The following is a 22,105-nucleotide window of genomic DNA, read 5'->3' as shown; positions in this document are numbered from 1 at the left end:
TGGCTATAGTCCCGGTTGCAGCCTCACCTCTCTGGAGAGGAGCCTGGTGAACCTTTGACCATGTATCCTAGATTGGATGAGCCAGGTTTTTACACAAAGCTACTCTCATCTGACCTAAAACCTTACCCGTTTTAAATCCATGGTTACACATTCAGTTGCCTGAATGAGCTGGTTTCCTCACGATGTTTTACCTTACCGATATATGTATATATATTTATGTGACAAAAAAGATTTCTCAACGACCAGATACGTGTGGTGGTTTTCAAACCAAAACACAAATAGCTTTACTCAGTCGTCACTAGTCAAGGAACAAGTCATTTAGTTACATTTAACCCTAGTCGAGTTTCCGACTCGATGTAATGGACCCCGGCTAAGCGCGAGCACGCCTAATCTGTACTTAGTATACTTGAAACTACTTGAACAGGCTTCTAAAGCGAGGAAACCTTTCGGCGATAAATTTTTCACACGTCACTACGTTTTCACTTAATCCCAGATCAATAACAGACTATCCACGAAATAACACATAGGTACATACCATGTATATTACTCAAACTGTGTAAGCGTAGTCTGTGTAAGTAGTAAGAAAATTATAATAATTATTGACTGTAAATTATAATAATCACTGATTGAAATGAGTATATCATTTAACTGTCTGATTTATATAATAATGTATTGTATTGATTAATTTATTTGATGATGTTAATAATGTAAATCCATAAGACTATATTTTTGCATGCCAACTGCGGCTGAATGTTAAGTGCTTCAAACAAATGTAACAACTGTATTATGACTCATTCAATGCATAATAAATCATTCATTCATTCAAAAAAATCATTCATTCATTGTGCTGTTATACAGTACGCACCCATCGATGGAACTACTTTTTGGGTCCTTGAAGAGGAAAAACCAGTTGTGTATTGTCACAATCTTTGTAAGGACCTTCTAGCTTTAGTCAAAGTACCTGGGTGACCGAGTTGTGCTCGGTGGACGTCAGAAAAATCATAAATACAGCAGGAAGTAGTGGCTATTTACGTTTTCTATCTTTGTTATTTTAACTATATAAATGTGAGAGAGAATGCGACGTGTCAGTTAAATTAACAATAAACCCACTTCTATTAATTTATTGAATGCTACTTAGACCGACTTTACCAAAATTCAAATAGAAATTCCATTTCACGCGCGTGCCAACTGATTCTGCAAAGTACAAAATCAAATTTCCAAAATGATGTAGTTGGCAGCGACGCGAGGGACGAGTGAGCTTTTTAGAGCTCTTTATTCAAAATGTTTATGCGCAAAATAGGCACGATTTTTTACTTATATTTTTAGCGTGGGGTCGCGATATTTTCGGAGATGGCCTAAATGGGACTTTCGTCAGACAGCGTATCTTGAATTAAACATCTCATTTTTAGGGTTACGCAAACGTGGTGATAGTAAAATTTTGGTGAAAACTGTGGAAAGTTATTTTCCAGTTAGCGTGTTCAACGGAATTGTTTTATAAGAAAAAGAGTAGAGAAACATACATACATACATAAAATCACGCCTCCTTCTCGGAGGGGTAGGCAGAGACTACCTCTTTCCACTTGCCACGATCTCTGCATACTTCCTTCGCTTCATCCACATTCATAACTCTCTTCATGCAGGCTCGGCGGTTTCAGGTCAGGTTTCGTAAGCATACATACATACATACATACATATGATCACGTCTATATCCCTTGCGGGGTAGACAGAGCCAACAGTCTTGAAAAAGACTGAATGGCCACGTTCAGCTATTTGGCTTAATGATAGAACCGAGATTCAAATAGTGACAGGTTGCTAGCCCATCGCCTAAAAGAGGAATCCTAAGTTTATAAGCCTATCCCTTAGTCGCCTTTTACGACATCCATGGGAAAGAGATGGAGTGGTCCTATTCTTTTTTGTAATAGTGCCGGGAACCACACGGCACAGGTTTCGTAAGAGTTGAGAAATTCAAATAATTTAAAGGAAAAGTAAAAAAAAAAACATCCCTACTTATATTATAAATGTGGAAGTAACTCTGTCTGTCTGTCACGCTTTTACGCCTAAATTACTGAACCAATTTTGATGAAATTTAGTATCGATATAGAGTTGACCTTGAGGAAGACGTAAGTTACTTTTTTATTGTGAAAAAAAAGGAGAAGAGGTTAAAAGAGGGTATGCAAGATTGTCAATGGAAATTTCACGGCGAACGAAGTCGCGGGCATCTGCTAATTAAAACTAAAGTGTTTATTATACGGGTATAATTTGGATAGTAGATGGCTTTATATTTTTTAAATTTGATCCAATTTTTGGTCTTTTGTATTTTTGTAAATTAATCCACTGGCCTTTTGCGTGGTACCTAATTTTACTTAAAGTTGTTTTGTTTATCATGTCTATACCCATGTATGTTCCCTGTTTTGTTCAGAATAGAATAAATACATTATGGGAATCCTGGGATCAGAGGAAAATTCGCATTTCTCTCCGTCAAATTTATACCAAAAACGTATATTGTTTGCATAATTACATTTGCATTGCCTCCGAATATTTCTTCTACAATTTTTCGTATGGTAAATAAGTTATATCAAACAATTCTGCCGCACATTATTTACAAAACAAAACAAAACGTGTTTTAAAGAAGTATGTATTTAATTAAGACTAATGCAGGCCGGTGGCTTTGCACACGTGACACGAAAAATGCCATTAATTTCTATTCCCGTTGGAATTTCGGGAAATCTTAGACTCCATTAGAGCATTACTGACACAGGACCATACATACATACATATGGTCACGTCTATATCCCTTGTGGGGTAGACAGAGCCAACAGTCTTGAAAAGATTGATAGGCCACGCTCAGCTATTTGGCTAAGGAACTAAACTCTATTATAAGGAACCAACATATGAAATTTCAAGTTTCTAGACCCTAGAGTATAGTTATTACAAAAACTAAAAGGACACTAAAGAGATTTTGTAGGGGTGTCAAAAAAGGGTGCGCTATAGCTTTCGAGTTTCCTCTGTTGTTACAGAGGAAACTCGAAAGCTACACACTCCTTCTATGATTCGGAGACGATAACCGGAAGGTTGTTGTTGAAGGCCATGGGTTGTGGTGGGGTAGCCTATTTTACAACCACAGGTGAACCCCAAGCTCTGTTCCCCAGAGTAGACGCAAAGATATGTTCCGTTTCCCAAAACCATACCAACAGGGGCAAGGCAAATCATACAACTGGGCAGTTTACTCCTTGTGCAACGCTTCAGATATAGCCCAGATGAGTTGATGTGGGCAGAAGGTACTCGCATCACCCTATAAACATTGACGAAACGACTGTTTTGTTGATTCCGTTCGGAAAGTAGGACATCTAATCTTTCCTTCCTCTTGCAACATGTATGGCCGTTTCCTCATTAGGTTTAGAAGATTGTTTAGTTAAGTAAAGGAAATACAGCTCGGTTTAAATATGCCTAAGACAATAGAAACTTCGATAATCTTAGCATTAGGAATTTTGCTATGATATTATTATATGAATAATTTTTATAATTTGAGATATTTAAAAAAAAAGTAAAGTTTGGACAAATTAAATGAGGGTATTTTCTCTAAACATCTAGTTCTATCATTAAGCCAAATAGCTGAACGTGGCCATTCAGTCTTTTCAAGACTGTTGGCTCTGTCTACCCCGCAAGGGATATAGACGTGATCATATGTATGTATGTATGTATGTATTTTCTCTAAAAAAGAATAAACGTTAAAGTTAATACATATCAGATCGCGGGCAATTAAGTTGCCGTAACAAATGCACGAATTAGTGAACAACAAATAAATATTGGATGGGCCTTCCTCGGTTAACCTTTATTTTTGAACATTAAAAGAAAAATTAAGTTTAAAACAATCATTTTCTTTACTCACATTATTGATTAATCTATGAACTGATCAAATAAATATTAAGTAGATGAAAATTTTCTTTACTTTGATGCCAGTAGGTGCAAGTGCAAGTCCCACTAATCCGAATGTAAGAACGGCCTTAAATCGTAAACTTGGTTTGATGCGGTACGGAGTGGCACTCAATCAGATGTTGATTGCTTCTAGCACCAAGTGGGTTACATAATCTGTGTAAATCATTGCATCTGGGATTGCGTTAGCCTAAACTCCCAGTTTTAGTGTGGGTTGATGGAGATTGGACTTCCGGTTATAGATAGTGTTTTATGGTAACTAGCGATGCACCAGATTGGACAGGGTTCATTTATTTATTTAAAATTTTATCACACAAAAAAGTGTACAAAAGGCGGACTTAATGCCGTTTGCCATTCTCTACCAGTTTACCAGCTGACCAAACAGAAAAGCTTTAAGTTGTTCACATTAAACAGGGTTCAATTTAAGATTGCCTTTTTTCTACAGGCTGAAAAAGAAACGCTTACTAATAACGTTAATCTGCGAAACGGTTTTTTACCATAAATATGTTGACTGAAATACTAATTTGGCAATGAAACTGTGGATGTTAAGGTTCCCACAGACAAACATTAAATATTCCTCTTTCCCGGAGGAAAAGGCCGAGGCTACATCTTGAAAGATGTAGATGCATACTTCTTTCGCTTCATCCACATTCTTAACCTTCTTCATGCAAGCTCATCGGTTTCAGGTATTTTACTATTAAGGTCACAGTTTATGGTAAACTAACGATGATTAGGTTTTTTTTTCTTTGGGGCTAAAAAGGAGTTTAATTTGAAATAGGTTAACTGTTATTTACAAAACGGCATTATCACGAGTTAGACGTAGACTGCAATACTAATTTGGCAAGCGAAAACGTAGAGAATCACGATTCACATGTACCTATAAATATTTGTTCAGGTTGGCACAGTAATGGAACATGCGAAAGTAACTCTGTCCGTCTGTTACGCTTTCACGCCTAAACCACCTGAACCGATTTTAATAAAATTTGGTACAGATATAGATTTGATCCTGAGGAAGAACATAGGCTACTTTTTATTGCGAAAAAAGAAACAACGCCGACGAAGTCGCGGGTATAAGCTAATTCTGAAATGAAAATACGAAAAGGAGTTACCTACGTAAATATTAGCTATACTACAAATGTATGTACCTATAAGCTACAAATGTATAAAAGATAAAAATGAAATGATACTTAAATGTCTATTATTTCCGCAAATGCACTTAACGTAAAAATTTTAATAAATTTTGTTTAATACTTATCTTAAAATTTTACTCTCGCTCAAAAAAGAGGGGTGTTATAAGTTTGACGTGAGACGATGTAGTAGTATATTTTATGTGGACGCTAAAACAACAGCCGCGCTGATATTCTGAGAAAGTATCAATTGTTAAAATGCGCATGAGTCACAATTGTGGGATTGTCGTGTTAAAAACAGGAAATACAATCCGATGACTGCATTTCGGGATTATTTGGCACAGAAAGTGACAAAAACGAATGGTGATTGCCACGAGCTGAAGTTATTAGGCTATCTATCTTTATTTGTCGCTGAGAACTATACTACCTATAGGTATCTTTATTTATTACTTGATGAAAACGCGTGTTTATTGTGGAAGATATTATCATTTACCGACTTTTCCATCTCCCGTTTCGTGCCTATCTTCTTTCCTTTCTTTCTTTCGTTGCCGTGTGGTTCCCGGTACTTTAGAATAGAACCACTCCATAATTTTTTCCCATGGATGTCGTAAAAGGCGACTTAGGGAAAGTCTAAGAAACTTTATTTGATTCTCCTTATAGGCGATACGGATATACACTGGCTTCATTTTTTTTGCAGGATTCGGACCCTTATTATTAGATAATAATCGATATATATATAAATAATAAAGATTTATTTAATAATTGTTACGTCCTTCTTGGGTGGAGCCTATGTTCGTCACGATTCTGGATGGCGAAGTAAAAAGTAACAAGGTAAACTGACTCAGCTTGGAACATAGTTTGGAATCGATGCTTGCCGATTCGAACCCATGTTTTTTATCATTTACTACCTACCTACCTACGCCTTTACCACTTCACCGAATCACTACATATTCTAAGAAAAGTCCTCCAATTTTCTCTGTATGTTTGTATGCGCTTACCTCGGAGAGTTTGTTTGAAATATTGGAAAGAGGGGTTTTCTGAGGAAGGTCTACATATTAATTATACATACATACATATAATCACGTCTATATCCCTTGCGGGGTAGACAAAGCCTACAGTCTTGTAAAGACTGATAGGCTACGTTCAGCTATTTGGCTTTAAGATAGGATTGAGATTCAAATAGTGACAGGTTGCTAGCCTATCGCCTAAAAGAAGAATCCCAAGTTTATAAGCCTACCCCTTAGTCGGCTTTTACGATAAAATATAAATTATAAATTATACCCGCGCGAAGACGGGCCGAGTCCCTATTCCAGTAGGTATATAATTCAATAACCAAGTAAAAATAATGGCCTACTACAAAATGCTCTTTGATTTTCCGAGGGCTAAATACAACTTCTTATGGAAGACGGTAATGGCTCTCATTTTCTTAGTCAAATGAGGCAGGTAAAATCCGATGATTTATTCAGCCGCAACGCAAAATACCGAGAGTACAGAATAAAAGTTGTACATTTTATCTAATCAATGTCGAAATCAAAGTGCACAAATTTAAATGGTTTATCGAATTGGCCTACATACGAGTACCTTCCAAATTTAAACTTTATAGCATGCTTTTTCTTAAGAGTTTCGCTTTTCCAAATTTCGGTAACCTAAAAAAGGGACTTTCATATTTTAATTTGATCTACTTCGATAACGTGCATATTTTTATGATAATGATCGCAAATTGTTGTTAGGTGAATACATAGACTTTCCTTTACTTACGTTTTTAAAAACACTCCATGCAGTCAGGTAATTCTTACTAACATTAACAAATAATAGCGTTCTCAAAACATTCGTTCACATCGCAAGGTAGTCGCGTTTTGTAAGTTCAAGTATAATAAGTTAGTATAGCACCTAACAAATAAGTAGACCCTAGAATTTGACACTACAGGGCGCAGTAGAAATTTTTTATAGGTACAGAAAAATATTTCTGCGCAGCTTCCATAGACTAGAATTTCGTTCAACTTTTAATGCCAGACACTATGTATAAGGTTATTTGGCATTTAATTTTAATTAATATTTGTTCCGAGAAATAAAATATACATCTGTTCTCCCTTTGTCTCGTAGTTTCGATGTTTTGTGACTTTAATTACAAGGGGGTCGATGATCAAAATATCAGAACATTTCTTACCTACTTGAGAAAACTGTTTTATACCAAAACATTTTTTATAACATTGTTATGATAACATTAACCGTATGTTCAATTAAAAGCACGTTCATCTACCTAGGTGACATTGTGGGAATGAAAATAATATTATTGTTCGTTACACGTTAATTATTTTCGGCAAGATAATGGTGTGCAAATAACTACAGGAATAATTTCTACATAAGTATTTATTTTTTAATTTTCATTCATCATCATGAAAGTAAGATTTTGTTTGGTATAATGACCTGACTTTCCTACTCCTGGTTTATGGTCAAACGTTCCTCAACTCTCCAATGAGGTTGCAAGGCTGATGAATGTTTACTGAGACACGAAGACCACGACTGAAACGAGGAGGTTTCCTGACTTCTAAGAAGATTTGGAGTAGATAATAGACTATAGTCTGACTCCGTAGAATGGCACGTGCGATGCAGTTGTCATCGCGCGAAATACTATCGCCTATTCGCTTTTTATTGTGACGTGAAACGGGACAGCGATAGTTGTTCGCGCGTGCCATGCAGGTGCCTCTCCAGAATATCTGTTACTCTGTTAGGTTAACTCTAATGCACTCCCCAAAATAGTATTCTGTTAGTAGAGGACGAATTAGTTATACCCAGGGCAAAGCCCTAATATTATGTGTGTGTAATACGACGCAACATGATATTACTCTGATACACAAAATAAATATTACATTATTTAGGTCAAGCGATAACATGCATAAACATTAGCATTATCTCAACACGGAATTGATAAGAACGAAATTCACTAAGTGAATACAAGTTTATATAAATATTTGACAAAACATCGACTGTACAAATATTTCTCCAACCCAATAAGATACAACTTCCTTTTAATGATACAATGCACTTAACAAACATAGTGTACTTCTCTTCCTGTTCAGATTGTAAGAGCCAAACAAGGGAAACACTTGGGATTCTTACAATTTTTTCGAATCTGATCACTCTGTCTAATGAAATGTGATACGAGTATCACATTTAATTATAATTCTTAAACGCTTAAATTTATTCTCTCAAGGATTCTTATATTTCTCATAGTCTCCGAATAAAACTTTGACAGACATGTGGCGACATCTCTACGCCACAACTCACAACAGGCAATCACGCGACTCTATCAACCAATAACAGTGAAGAGTCTAAATCGCGCAAGCAAAGATTTCACGGATTGGAGCATACATACAACCTTTGACACAACATCGTTGGAGCCGCTGTTCCCCAGGCACAAAACCTAGCCTCGCGTCAGATCTTCCCTTTGTGGCGATCGAGCCTGAATAATCGCTACCGTTACAGACATGGCGAAAACCATAATACTCCATTTTTTAGCCACGTTTTAGCCGTGTGGTTCCCGGCAACAATACAAAAATGAATAGGACCACTCTATCTCTTTCCCATGGCTGTCGTAAAAGGCGACTAAGGGATAGGCTTACAAACTTGGGATTCTTGTTTAAGGCGATGGGCTAGCAACCTGTCACTATTTGAATCTCAATTCTATCATTAAGCCAAATACCTGAACGTGGCCATTCAGTCTTTTCAAGACTGTTGGCTCTGTCTACCCCGCAAGGGACACAGACGTGACCATATGTATGTGTATGTGTGTATGTTTTAGCCATTTGTCTTCGGAGCCTTAAAAGGAAAGTTATGTCAAGAATGTTATTCCATAGCGAACGAATGTCAATCCGTCCAAACTAGGTTGGTAGTTGCAGCTCTCGAAATGTAGGGCGGTCGTGACGTCACAGTGGGGATGCAGTAATAGCGAAACTTAGCGAAAGTCAAATTAGGGTTGCTACATACATACATATATATAATCACGTCTATACCTTGAGGAGTAGATAGAGCTACCAGGCTTGAAGACTGTTAGGCCACGTTCAGCCGTTTGGCTAAATGATAGAATTGAGATTCAAAATAGTGACAGGTAAGGAATTAGAAGTTTATAAGCTTTTCCCCTAAGTCGCCTTTTACGACATCCATGGGAATGATATGGAGTGGTTATATTCTAAAGTGTCGGACTTAAGTACATATACATATAAAAATCACTCACGTCTATATCCCTTGCGGGGTAGATAGACCACACGAAAAGACTGCGACGAGTACATTCAGCTGTGACTTCATGAATACCTGGGGACAATTCTCAAAAAAAAATTGCACCAATAGTGTGTCAATAATGTGTGTGTCAAAAAAATCGGCATAATATGAAACTTAAGAAAATGGTTTGTGTTCCATTAGTATGATAATGATCGATTATTTATTAAGTAAACTTATTATTTACTTAGTAACTAAACTATTCCACTAGATCGATAACATTTGTTACATAAATGTATCTGCCAATGGAAATTTTCATGAATATTGACCAGCGGTTAAACTGTCAAGAGGTAACAAACAAACTTACTTTCGCATTCATAATAATAGTTGGAATTGGGATAGTTTGGGATGCAATTAGAATATCCATGTACAATTGACTTGAGATTCTTTTTAAGGCGATGGGCTAGCAACCTGTCACTATTTGAATCTCAATTCTATCATTAAGCCAAATAGCTGAACGTGGCCATTCAGTCTTTTCAAGACTGTTGGCTCTGTCTACCCCGCAAGGGACATAGACGTGACCATATGTATGTATGTATGTAATTGACTTTATTCTAAGTTGTTATAGTTATTAGGCTCATCTCCAGGACCTGAGACTAGGTATGCAACCACGACTAACCCCAGGAGGGAAGTATGGATGATAGATAAAGTTTAGGAAAAAAAACATCGCCAAACAGAAATTCTAACAAACTCCGAGTGTAAACGGACGCTCTGAAATAGATATTTTCTTCGAAAAGTTACCAGAACGGCGCAAAACTTTGTTGAAATTATGATCATTTTGAGATCAGACGAATTCTCAGAACGTTGCTCTTCAATAGGGTTTGCCCCATTGAGGTAAAAGAAGCTTGCGTAATATTTTTCTTATGAAACAGTTAGTGTATTGTTTTTGTTTCTAAATTAATATTCAAAAATAGAACTTATAGTTTGTTTACGTGTTTGAGGTCTTAAAACTGAAAACGCATCGAACCGGACAAAATGGAAGTAAAAATGTCGGAAAGCGGACCCCAGGTCCTGAAGCATTGCAGCGGAGGGTGCAACTGAGACACGCAAAAATGAGAGAGAGAACTTATCTATACAATGTTTGTTATATGTCTAAATAATATTTAGACATTCCAAAGATAAGTTCTTCATGCTTATTTATCTATTCAACAAGATAATTTTTGTCAATAAAATTTGAAATAAACAATTATGAACGTTTATCTATCTGTGTATCTTCCCATAGTACCTATGGTTCAAAGGAATAAACATACATACATACATACATAAACTCACGCCTCTTTCCCGGAGGGGTAGGCAGAGACTACCTCTTTCCACTTGCCACGATCCCTGCATACTTCCTTTGCTTCATCCACATTCATAACTCTCTTCATGCAAGCTCGGCGGTTTCGGGCACTTTTGACCTTTTTTTTTGAATAAAATGCGAAGCATTTCCATAGTTCTGCTATAAAAGATGATTGCCACGAACTTTTCATCAGTAACTCAGTCTTTGAACTGAATAAACATTTCCCCAATGAATTTCAAGCAAATGTTGAAAGAATCTGATCTAAAAAGGTGAAAAACCTTGTAGATCAGTGTAACAAGAATGAGTGACGAACCGACAGACAGGCATCATTACGAAATGAATCACGAGTCAAAGACAAAGGAATAGAATGACTTAATTTTCTTAGAAAACATTTTAACCTTTCCAAAAAATTCCATAACCTGGTAGGTATAGGACTTACTCATTTCGTGTGTTATAATTCCCTCCAAAATGAATTAAGACTTGAATACACCACATATTCAAATTACATAAACAATAACATATGTCTCTCTCTTTATTATCTGCGTGTTCCCGGTTGCATTTTCCGTTATTTCTTTGCTACTTATAGTTGCAGCGTGATGTTTTATAGCCTAAAGCCTTCCTCGGTAAATGGTTTATTCAACGTGAAAAGATTTTTTCAATTCGAACCAGTAGTTCCTGGGATTAGCGCGTTCAAACAAACAAACAAACCCTTCAGCATTATAATATTAGTAAAGATAAAGTTCTTTAACACAGACACTCACTCTAATAATGCCTATAGAATAAGATGGGGTGGTTGTACTTTGCTTTCCTATTTAATAGGCTTACTAGCACGATATGACTGTTTGCTTGGTTTATTGGCCAACGACAAACTTCTAAGAAACATGAATAATTAATGCATTTTCTTATCACGTGCAAGGTAAAGGAACAACCGCTTTGATAAAGTTTGTAATAACATAATGTTCTGAAACGACTACGAAAATGGTCCATAAGTATTTCGCATAATAAAAGCTCATAAAATAATAAAATATGTAGACCTTAAAATCTAAAACGCTTTTAATTCCACATGTTTTACATCCATGGGAAAGAGATGGAGTGGTCCTATTCTTTTTTGTATTGGTGCCGGGAACCACACGGCGTCGTAAAAGGCGACTAACGGATAGGCTTACAAACTTGGGACTCTTTTTTTTAGGCGATGGGCTAGCAACCTGTCACTATTTGAATCTCAATTCTATCATTAAGACAGATAGCTGAACGTGGCCTATCGTCTTTTTAAGACTGTTGGCTCTGCCTACCCCGCAAGGGATATAGACGTGACCATATGTATGTATGTATGTGTAATATTCCCAACCTGTAATATGATACGTCCTGTATGCAAAGGGCAAGTCCCAGCTATTGTAATGAAACATAGTAAACATCAACAATGGCTTGTAAAGAGAGAGCTGGGTCGGTGCACTTTGCTTTCTAAGGTAATTTACACAAACTGTTTTAACAAAAGGACTGTAAATGTTCTATGTAATTTTATATCTTGAGAAGTGTTAAGGACAGGCCACCAGATATATATATTAAATTATTTACCTAATTATTTCATCCCTTTGTTAAATTAAAAAAATGAAACATCAATATCTCTACGCAGAAAAGGGTTTGCATACACAAGAAGAAAGCGAATGAATGACTAACCGACATATCAGCGCACAGGGAAAAACCGGCTGGATCTAAAGACTTGAATTTTAAGTTCTTTATGTGATCTAGGCGTTCACTAAGAGAGGATTTCCCGAAATTTCCGCGGGAAATTAGGTGACTTTTCTGTTCAAAACCTTCAATCATAAAACGATAAGCGAATAGAGATTTAATAGCTTGTTTATGTCTATAGTGACATGATTTCGATCATCGATATTCGCAGTGTAATAGCTTTGAGTTTTTTTTTTACTATGAAACGGACTACCAAATTCCAAAAAAAAAAATCCACTGATATTATTTTATGGACTCCATCGAAAGACTACTTATTTACACATTTATTTATTACATACCTGACCGATATCTGTAGGTATTTATAAAGTTGTACCTACATTGAAATTCTAATAGAACAGTACACAATTATAAACAAAACACTTACATATTAAATTAATAAACAAGATATAAACAAACACGATAATCCCTATTACTTTGATCTGATTAACTCTTTTAAAATTTTTTTTAGGTTATATTAATTTTGTACAATAACCTTTGTAACTTCAGAGAGGCTTCTGGTGATTTGATACTTGAACCACAAGTTTAATGACGGCGGTGGCCTCAGCCTGAGACCACAGTCAGAACATTTAGTTATGCGGTTTTCAAATAATACCGAGCTGATGAAAGTTGATTGTTTCGATGTAAGGTCATTTAACCTTTCACAAGATTTATGTATTTTATAGTCAGAATCGTATGATAGTCTTGCTTAATTAATAAGTTATGAGTATTGGCAATCTGTTACGAAATAATCTTACTCTTCGAAAATTATAGGTAGGTACATAATGTTCACTGGAATTTGGATTTGTTTTCGAATTTTTACAGAATATTAGCGTTAGGTATATATTATGTGCAAACACAGGTACCTATATCCTAAGAAAGTCGATGTTGGGACAAATACCATTCTATTTTCACAGTTACATTATAAACCTATCCCTTAGTTTCCTATTTTTTTTAGTTAGCCTATATTTTTTTCGCATGGATGTCGTAATAGGCGACTAAGATTTAGGCTTATAAACTTGAGATTCTTCTTATAGGCGATGAGCTAGCAACCACTAGTCATTGTCATTATTTGAATCTCAATTGTCTCATTAAGCCAAACAGCTGAACGTGGCCTATCAGTCTTAAGACTATTGGCTCTGTCTACCCCGCAAGGGATACAGGCGTGATTATATGTATGTACCATTCTATTTTATAATCTATAAGTATTTTATCTACCAAACTAGGTACCTACCTAAATAATTTGGGTCATTTTCTAATTGGATCACACCACTATATAAGTAGTGCCACTAACATTAATAGTGACATTATAGAGAAAGAAATGTTATTAATTCCACCATTGGTAGGTATAGTTCGTTAATATTTATAGTCAACAGCCAAAAAAATTTAAAGTTTATATGAACACGGTGTCATATTTATCTACCGTTAACTGTACTAGTGGGAACATACAAACATACATACATACATATCATCACGTCTATATCCCTTACGGGGTAGACAGAGCCAACAGTCTTGAAAAGACTGAAAGGCCACGTTCAGCTATTTGGCTTAATGATAGAATTAAGATTCTAATAGTGACAGGTTGCTAGCCTGTCGCCTAAAAAAGAATCCCAAGTTTGTAAGCCTATCCCTCAGTCGCCTTTTACGACATCCATGGGAAAGAAATGGAGTGGTCCTATCCTCTTTTTTATTGGTGCCGGGAACCACACGGCACATCATGTGGGAACATATGAATGCTAAGGACACTGACCTGCGTGCGAAGTTTAGCAGCTGGCACATTTTACGTTTTCCCTTCCCTCCTAGATCAGCATGGAAGAAACAGAGGTGGCATGTAAAATAAGTCATCATCATCACAGTCACATGAAGTCCACTGCAGGACATAGGCTTTAAATACATACATAATCATGTCTATATCCCTTGCGGAAGACAGAGCCAACAGTCTTGAAAAGACTATGATTGGCCACGTTCAGCTGTTCGGCTTTATGATAGAATTGAGATATAGATCTATAGTGATATAGACTTTCCCTAAAGATTTCTAGGAGCGGTAAGAACTTGAATCGAATGGAGATTAACTAGAGGCCGCCCGCGACTTCGTCCGCATGGAAACCCTATCAATCCCGCGGGAACTCTGGGATAAAAAGTAGCCTATGTGTTATTCTGGGTCTTCAGCTACCTACATACCAAATTTCATGGTAATCGGTTCAGTAGTTTTTGCGTGAAAGAGTAACAAACATCCATACATCCATACAAACATTCGCCTTTATAATAGTAGTAGGATTTACCAATAGTGTATAGATATGAAATAGAATCTAAATGGAATAATATTTTTTGCCATTAAACCGAATGGTAAAAACTATTTTACTTATACTTTATTATTTTTACAGATTTGACTACCATTTTTGCTGGAAACTTAATAATTATAATAATGGTTATGCAGGGGATTTATTTAACTTTGACAGAAAGCAGACGAATAAGAGTACATTATACAAAATTATTATATCCTATACAAAATACTTAGTTGATCGATAGTTAAAAACAAAGTCACCATTAGGTAAAAAAATATAAGTACCATAGTATCTACTACAACCATCATGAGTTTAAATTTACATGAGCATCTCGTAACTACTTTATTTTATTTAAGTTGTACCTACTTTATTTTATTTTAATTTTACTTTATAACTGTCAAGACATTTAAAAGAACAGTTTACTGGATACTACAGACACGTAAAGTGGTCATAACTACCATATAAACTCTACAAGGAAAATGAAAGCTTTTACAATGTAATAATCGATTTAATGGTCCACCTTCATCAAGAAGGCTTCAAGTCTAACTCTATAATCACTAGTTGTTAAAGTGTATGTTCCTTAATGGAAAACTTTAACGACACTCATTTACCCTGTGGTTCCCATGGAAAACGCTATGGAGAAAGCCATTCCTGAAATAAGTCTTAGGTTCTTTTACTTTGTCTAGTTAGATATAATAAAGATATAATAATTCAAAACATCAACCCCACAAGACGGACTCATATCAAAGTCAAAAAGATGCGAACGGATTCAGTTACAGTGAGGGAAAACATCGCTAGAAAACTAGGTAGTGCCTATGTCTATCAGCTTGTGCTCCACTTAGTTCAGGGCGTGACATTTTGCGAAAGTCTTTCTGCGAAATAGACATTTTACGACGAGGGGACATTTTGCGAAAGAGATCTTTTGCGCATGAACCGTCCAGGCAACTGAATATGTAATTCAAGATGGATTAGATGTCGTATCGGGATCGTGGGAGCTACGGCGGTCTTATTTCCTTATGTTTTGGATGTGTACAAATTAAAAAAATATATCATATATATATATATATTTTCATTTGTACTGCAGGCGAAGTCGCGGGTAACAGCCGTAAGGGCGTTCATTCGAACGCGAGAACACGGGCGGGAACGAAGATATCTACAAAGATTTATTTGTGGTTGAATTGGAAGTACCTACAGAACTTAAGGTTAATATAGTCTGACGATTAAGTTCGTCTAGACGTTTCAAGATCATGCTGTTATAACTTCAGAATAAAGCAAATTGGTCCTTGCATGTTGTTGAGTAGTTTTCAAGGCGAGTGCTTAACCTCAGATTACTTATACCAACTTTGTTTAATATATAGAAAGAAACCAATATTATATCGAGAAGTAGGTATGAAATGACTTAAAGATAAGGTTCATAAAATGTCAAAGTATACTATGTACCTAATACAATTAAAGATTAGATACGGTACCTATTAAAGATGACTTGTTGTGAGTTAAACTTAAGATGCATTTAAGTAAGTACCTAACCGATAATTCCGAGAGCCAACACCTTCTTTTGTGTACCTATAGAATCCGAATGTAAAATAACAGGAAAAACCAACGGCGGACTGATTTTATCCAGAAGTCTAATATTTCAGAAAACGTTTCATCATTCCTTTACTACCTAGTTAGGTATTCAAATTCAAAATCTTTTGGTTTCACAACATTGGTTGATGTCAAATAGATTACTTAAAACTAAGTTTACTTCCAAGGCGTCATTGCAGAAGAAGCGGTATAACAAACTGCATTTTCTTCAACAACGTCAACTTCACAAATATCCAAACTTAGAATAGAATGTGGACGAGAGTATAATTTGTTGTACAGGTAGTAGCATTATTTCGATCGAGAAGTCTAGTAAGAATATATATTCAGAAAAATTCTCTTCACCACTGTACTTTTACAGCATTTTACAGAAATGAGAACGCGGTTTACCATCACGGCTCGCTGGAAACAAAGCGATTTAGGTTACCCGAGAATGCATGTTAATACCGTATAATGCACTAGGAAGTGCATCGTGACATAATAGCCTCACCTAGTTGCAAGAGCCGTGACGTCAGAAGGGCTACAGCTGGTCTATTATAGGTTAAGGAAGCCTTATACACGGTACTTGCTTAAGCAGGTACAGGCAGGTGCAAAAGTTGGATGAAATATTTTTCTATTAAAAGTATTTGCCTTTAGTGTTTAATACGGTCATGGGGGTGGACTTGATACATTGGAAATGTACTCAGTACCTACTGTTTATTGCCCAATAACTAGAGTGTACTAATGAGAGTCGGGCCTAGAGCAAGAAGATGAGCAGATGCTTCTTGTTTTATAGGATAAATTAAATGTGACATTTTTATGATTATATATTAGATACAAGCTAAGTGAATTGATGTAAGTATCTATTCTAAATGACAGAAAACTAAAGCATATATGTAAATGAATATTGGTACCTAACTACCTAGGTAAGTTAAACGCCCTTTGACTTTTTATAACCAGTTGTTCAAATTGTAATTCCTTTTTGTACTAAGGTGTTAACTAACACCATGTTAATAAAAAGAAGCCGCGCAAACACGTGGCGTTACAAAAAACGACCTAAGCTGTAACCAAGCCGGGACCGAATGAAGTAATATTTGACGTGTAAAACTGGATTACAAAGGGTCGGCACACGACACGATCTTATTGTATCGTTAAACCCCTGGCTTGAAGATACAAAGGAAAGTACCTACCTAATAATAAGCTAGGAGCGCGCGCGCGGGACCAGTTGGACGAGTCACCGCCCCCCTTTGCCCTGCCCCCGGGGAAACAGCTGACTGCGTGGACAACAAAGAACATACATCCCACACAATCATAATCCATGTTAATATAATCAAAAGCACGCACGCATGTATGATTCGATTAGGCTTATTATTTTTGTGAACTAGGTAGGTACTTACTCAAACATGTTGATATAATAAAAAAAAAATGTACGTAGGTATCGATTGCTGACGAAGTACCTACCTACTTATTAGTTTCATTGTGCCTTTAACAAAAAAAAGTAAATAATACTTTTTTTTGTTAAATGAGTAATTATTAATTTAAATTTAAGACTTATAGGTATATGTGATATCTTATTTTAATCGAAAAGCAGCTAGCGTCTTCAAGAATATTGAGTAAACATTGTTGACCATGAATATTCGTGCGAAAGGTGACTAGGTACGAAGGTAAGCAGTACGACCTAATAAAGGGCAAATCATTACTTGCCTTTCTGCTCATCCAATATACGAGGGCCCTCGAAATACGGCACTCCGGGAAACTGCAAAGTCTGAACAAAAAGCTCAAATTTGTTTATTTTGGTAAATTATCACGATTTCATTGTACCAAATCGACCGTCACTTGTGTCGTAGTTTCTCACTGAGCGGTCGCTAAGGTGCTAATAATTATCACGGCACGGTTTTGAGTGTCTGTAATAGCACCGCGCTTTGTAAGTACGAGATCGAGTCTTTGTTTACAATGTTATGCGTTTTATTTGTTATTTACATCACTTTTTGAGGCCTGCGAACGTGATAATCGTTGCATTGCCTGCGCACTATATTTGCTGCGCTTCTGCGTCAACAAAACAGAGGACGGTCGGGGAACCTCGGCTAGAGCCGAGTCGCGGTTCGCTGTCTCCGTCGCTATCCAAGGAAACCGCGATTGACTTACCTACTCTCGCGTTTGGCGTTTAATTTGTGTGTTGCTAAGTTTAACTTTCAAAAACAACCAGCAAGATTAAAATATAATTTATAATCATTGGAAAAAATACAACTTTATTTCTAAATTAATATATATTGGAATGGTAATAGCAAATCGCTGTACTTTACGCGCCTACAAAAATCAAATAGCAATACACAAATCTGGGCATTCTTGCATTCAAATGAAAAGGTGCAAGAATTATGAATTCATAATAGGTTCGCATATTTTTGCATCTCATACGAAATTTTGAATTTAGGTATAATTAATTTCATGGATGGATTTGCGAAACGTTGAAGCAAATTGAACCATTTTCTCCGATCACGTTATCGAAATTCACTCAGGCTATAGACGTCATCAATACTTCTCTTGGAGGTATTCTCAGTTGCTGTACTCCTCTTCCGTGGGTGGAGTGGAGAGTTCGGAGTCCGCCTACTTTCTAGGATATACCTAATAATGGTCAATTTTTTTTTGTTCTAGTAACAATAGAAATTTAAACTACCACAATGGTAGAATGTTTTGATTTGTATTGTAACTGTTTTTTTTAAATAAATTAGGCGTCAGAGATAGGTAAGGATTGGCGTGGTCAAACGAGAATACAAAATTAAGAAAATTGCGTGCGATTATACGACGATAAATATGGCGTTTATCGTGCTTTGTTGGTACCTACAGTTACAAAACTGAATTATTATAAGTTTAATTTGGTACCTTTACATTAATATATTACGTATGCCTTACGGAGTAGACAGAGCCATAAACAACTCGATGGCAACAATCACCTGTACGACTCAATTAACAACGGAGTTTGTATTAAAAAAAAGTAACAGGTTGTTAGCTCATAACCTCAAAGAAGAATTCCAAGTTTATAAGCCATTTTATTTATTAACCTTATCACAAAAGTATAATAACTATTTAAGTGCTCTTCTGCCAGAATTTAGCTGCATTCCGTGGTGTTTTTCCTTTGCCGGAGTTTTTTTTTGGGGCTGCGTGAGTTTCAGTCACTCCCGACGCGTTTTCTTCCTCGGCTTGAGCTCTTAAGGTCTTTTTCACGAACATGATCTGAAATCATGAACACAAAAGTAAATAAAAAAATTCCATAAGTTTATCTATACCAGAAACAATCGCCACAGGTACAGGAAAACTCTGACAGACTTTTAGTTTGCGGGCGGAACTGCGAGCAAAAGTTGACTAGTACACAAAATATACGGATACCAAACAACATGTTGTGGCGACATCTCTACGCCACAAGTCGCAACAACCAATCACGCGACGCTATATATCCTTAATCGCGGAAGCAAAGATTTCACGGATTGGAGCATATATACAACCTCCGACATAACATCGTCGGAGGCGCGGTTTCCCAGGCATAATACTAAGCCTAGGGGAAGATCTTCCCTTTTATCGGTTGAGCTGAATCAGTGCTCCCGCTACAATGTCATTATACTCCTGGTGTTAGTCCCGGCTGTATCCCCTTCTCTTCTTCGACCACAACCCTGGTTTTAATAAGTCAGGTTTTTAGAGAAGTGTTTGATCTTGCAAACCCTTGCAAAGGAACCTAACCTGTATTGGAACATGGTTATTGATTTTGCAACTAAACTAAGAAACTTATGACTACAAAAGACCTATTGGTACATTTGCCATGGTATGATTTAAACTTTGCAACATGGCTTTTTCAATTGCAAGAATAGGTGTGATATATATGTATGTCACAGGGAAAATAACAAAAACCGCAAGTTTTAAAAATTTTCTAGGAAGTTAATAAACTTTTGAGATGAATTATATTATTTTACATCCACATTTCCATTAATTGATAAACTTACCGAACACACGCGTAAAATGATAAGTAAGCAATGACTCAAGATTGGTTGAAAAGTAACATGTTCTTTCTCTTTCCTCTCTTCCACTGTTGAACGCTATGGAGTATAAACAAATTGGTTGCTCATGTATTTTTCTTAAGTTTTTAATGTTGCTACTGTTTTGAAAGTGTAAAATACTTTTATTTTGTTCACTAGACCAATAATGAGCGCAAAATTAAAAGCTTGTCTGTAAGTGGTTGAACCTTTAGAAGATTGCAAATAATGGATATCTGTAAGATCATAAATTAACCACGAACTATCAAAAAATTATGAAGCTGTGAAGATGAGGACATAAGATAATACAATTCATCTCTTATTTATATACTTTCCTAACAAGTTTATAAACTTGTGGTTCTTTGTATTTACCTGTGACATATATAAAATATGTCTCAATGCTACTCACTTCCTGCTCAACAGTTTGCTGGTGCCTTATTGATTTTTGCTTGTGATTATTAGCCCTCTGAATGTGCCTATCTACAGAACTGAGGACGGCCTCGCAAGAGTTGCACCAGTCCGCGAGCACGTCTGCTATGGAGGCGGCATCTTCTAGACGAGCGTCCCGCCCGAGTGCCACATCCACTTCCACCCGCTTGCATTCTTGGTCCAATTTACCGTGGATTATATCTGTAATACAGTTTCAACTTTAAGAACACATGAGCAATGTTCATTATTTCTTGTGTAATTTTTTTTTATATTTTATCACTGCTTAATAAAGTAATCAGCTTTACAGTTGTTTCTGTATAAGTGAATCAATCCTTTCTAATGAATCAATACCTTAATATAATAAACCAAAATTGGGCAATGAAGACCAGAAGAGTAAGAATTTAAGGGAATATTACATTCATGCAGGCGAGGCCCTGGTATCCTCTAGTAAATATGTAAAAGTGAAATGTGAAAAGACTTTCTTCTATTGACACTAAGTATGTACATATACTCTCTAATCAAAGTGCAGTAAAAATCACTTCAATTTTTATTTCTACATATTCACCTGCATATATTGCTTCTATAATGAGATCTTCTAAATCCCTAACATTTTTGATGTCCAGTTCTTTGAGCAGCACACTGTAAGGAATACACTTCTCTTGTGTGGCGAGGGTTGCAATCGTGAGATGCTGTAGTTTCTTGCACTGTATCGGGTTTAACTCTAGGTAATCTGACTTATTTTTCAAATAGTCCTTGTAAGTGCCATATGCAAAGAGATTTAGTGTTTTGAAGTGAGTTGCATATGGCCCTGTCTCCAACTAAAATAAACAATGTTCATTATCTTATTAGAGAAAAAGAAAATATAATTAAAGTGTCATTTCAAAGTGCAGAAAATAAATGATCATTGAAATACATTATGACAAAAATAAATGGATAAGTCGGTAACGTCGGTAGTTTGAAAACAACCTCTTGTATGTTCGGCATTTCCAGTAATTCTCCAAATACGTGTACGCCCGGAGCTTCTAGGACTTGTTTTATGAGTTCGGCACAAGCTGAGCCCTTGGCACCTTTGGCCAGCAGCACAAATTGCTCCAGTGGATGGTTTGTGGAGAACGACAACAAGGACGATGGTTCGTCTCTGTCCATTGACATGGGATTCATGCTGACCGATATGATTGTGATAACAACTATATGAAAATTTTAACTCAATTTAGGCAGAAATATCAACAATAAAATATATTTAAATCCAAAACACACTCAATAAGTTACAATTTCCTTTTCTCGGCTTATCTTAATTTGATTAATCTTGACTTGACGTTTATTTGATAGTGTAGTGATTGACATTGATAGATTTTTTTAAAGTAGGGAGAGCAACCAATGAATCTAGGCTCTATGATATAAACACCATTTCTAATATGTCAAAGGATATATTTAACTTATTTATGAATTAATAAATGGTAAGAAAAG

The 22,105-nt window shown here is 36.2% G+C and overlaps 2 protein-coding genes across 2 annotated transcripts in view; both read right to left on the bottom strand.

Annotated features, from left to right (window-relative positions):
- The window catches only part of LOC106139008 (protein yippee-like), a 94,440-nt gene extending 76,218 nt beyond the window's left edge, over nt 1-18,222 (bottom strand). Inside the window, exon 1 of the mRNA XM_060947602.1 lies at nt 17,892-18,222. The gene's annotated coding sequence lies outside the window, so the exon portion shown is untranslated. The remainder of the gene's footprint in view (nt 1-17,891) is intronic.
- Nucleotides 18,223-19,214: 992 nt separating this feature from the next.
- LOC106129251 (COP9 signalosome complex subunit 7b) lies at nt 19,215-21,964 on the bottom strand. The gene is made up of 4 exons (XM_013327751.2): nt 21,605-21,964; nt 21,204-21,456; nt 20,619-20,839; nt 19,215-19,418 (listed from the first exon to the last, which is right to left on the bottom strand). The coding sequence occupies exons 1-4, from the start codon at nt 21,797-21,799 to the stop codon at nt 19,272-19,274; spliced, it is 816 nt and encodes a 271-aa protein (XP_013183205.1). The 5' UTR covers nt 21,800-21,964; the 3' UTR covers nt 19,215-19,271.
- Nucleotides 21,965-22,105: the final 141 nt, after the last annotated feature.

Source organism: Amyelois transitella, chromosome 13 (genome assembly GCF_032362555.1).
Source record: "Amyelois transitella isolate CPQ chromosome 13, ilAmyTran1.1, whole genome shotgun sequence".
NCBI lineage: Eukaryota > Metazoa > Arthropoda > Insecta > Lepidoptera > Pyralidae > Amyelois > Amyelois transitella.
This window is presented reverse-complemented; position numbering and strand designations above follow the sequence as displayed.

What these genes read in the sequence shown, in the direction of transcription:
- LOC106129251 (XM_013327751.2), bottom strand. Translation starts at nt 21,799, where the DNA reads ATGAATCCCATGTCAATGGACAGAGACGAACCATCGTCCTTGTTGTCG. An exon ending in TATAGAAGCAATATATGCAG is followed by an intron (nt 20,840 to 21,203) that starts GTGAATATGTAG and finishes ACTGTATTACAG; the next exon opens with ATATAATCCACGGTAAATTG. An exon ending in AGCAAACTGTTGAGCAGGAA is followed by an intron (nt 19,419 to 20,618) that starts GTGAGTAGCATT and finishes TCATGATTTCAG; the next exon opens with ATCATGTTCGTGAAAAAGAC.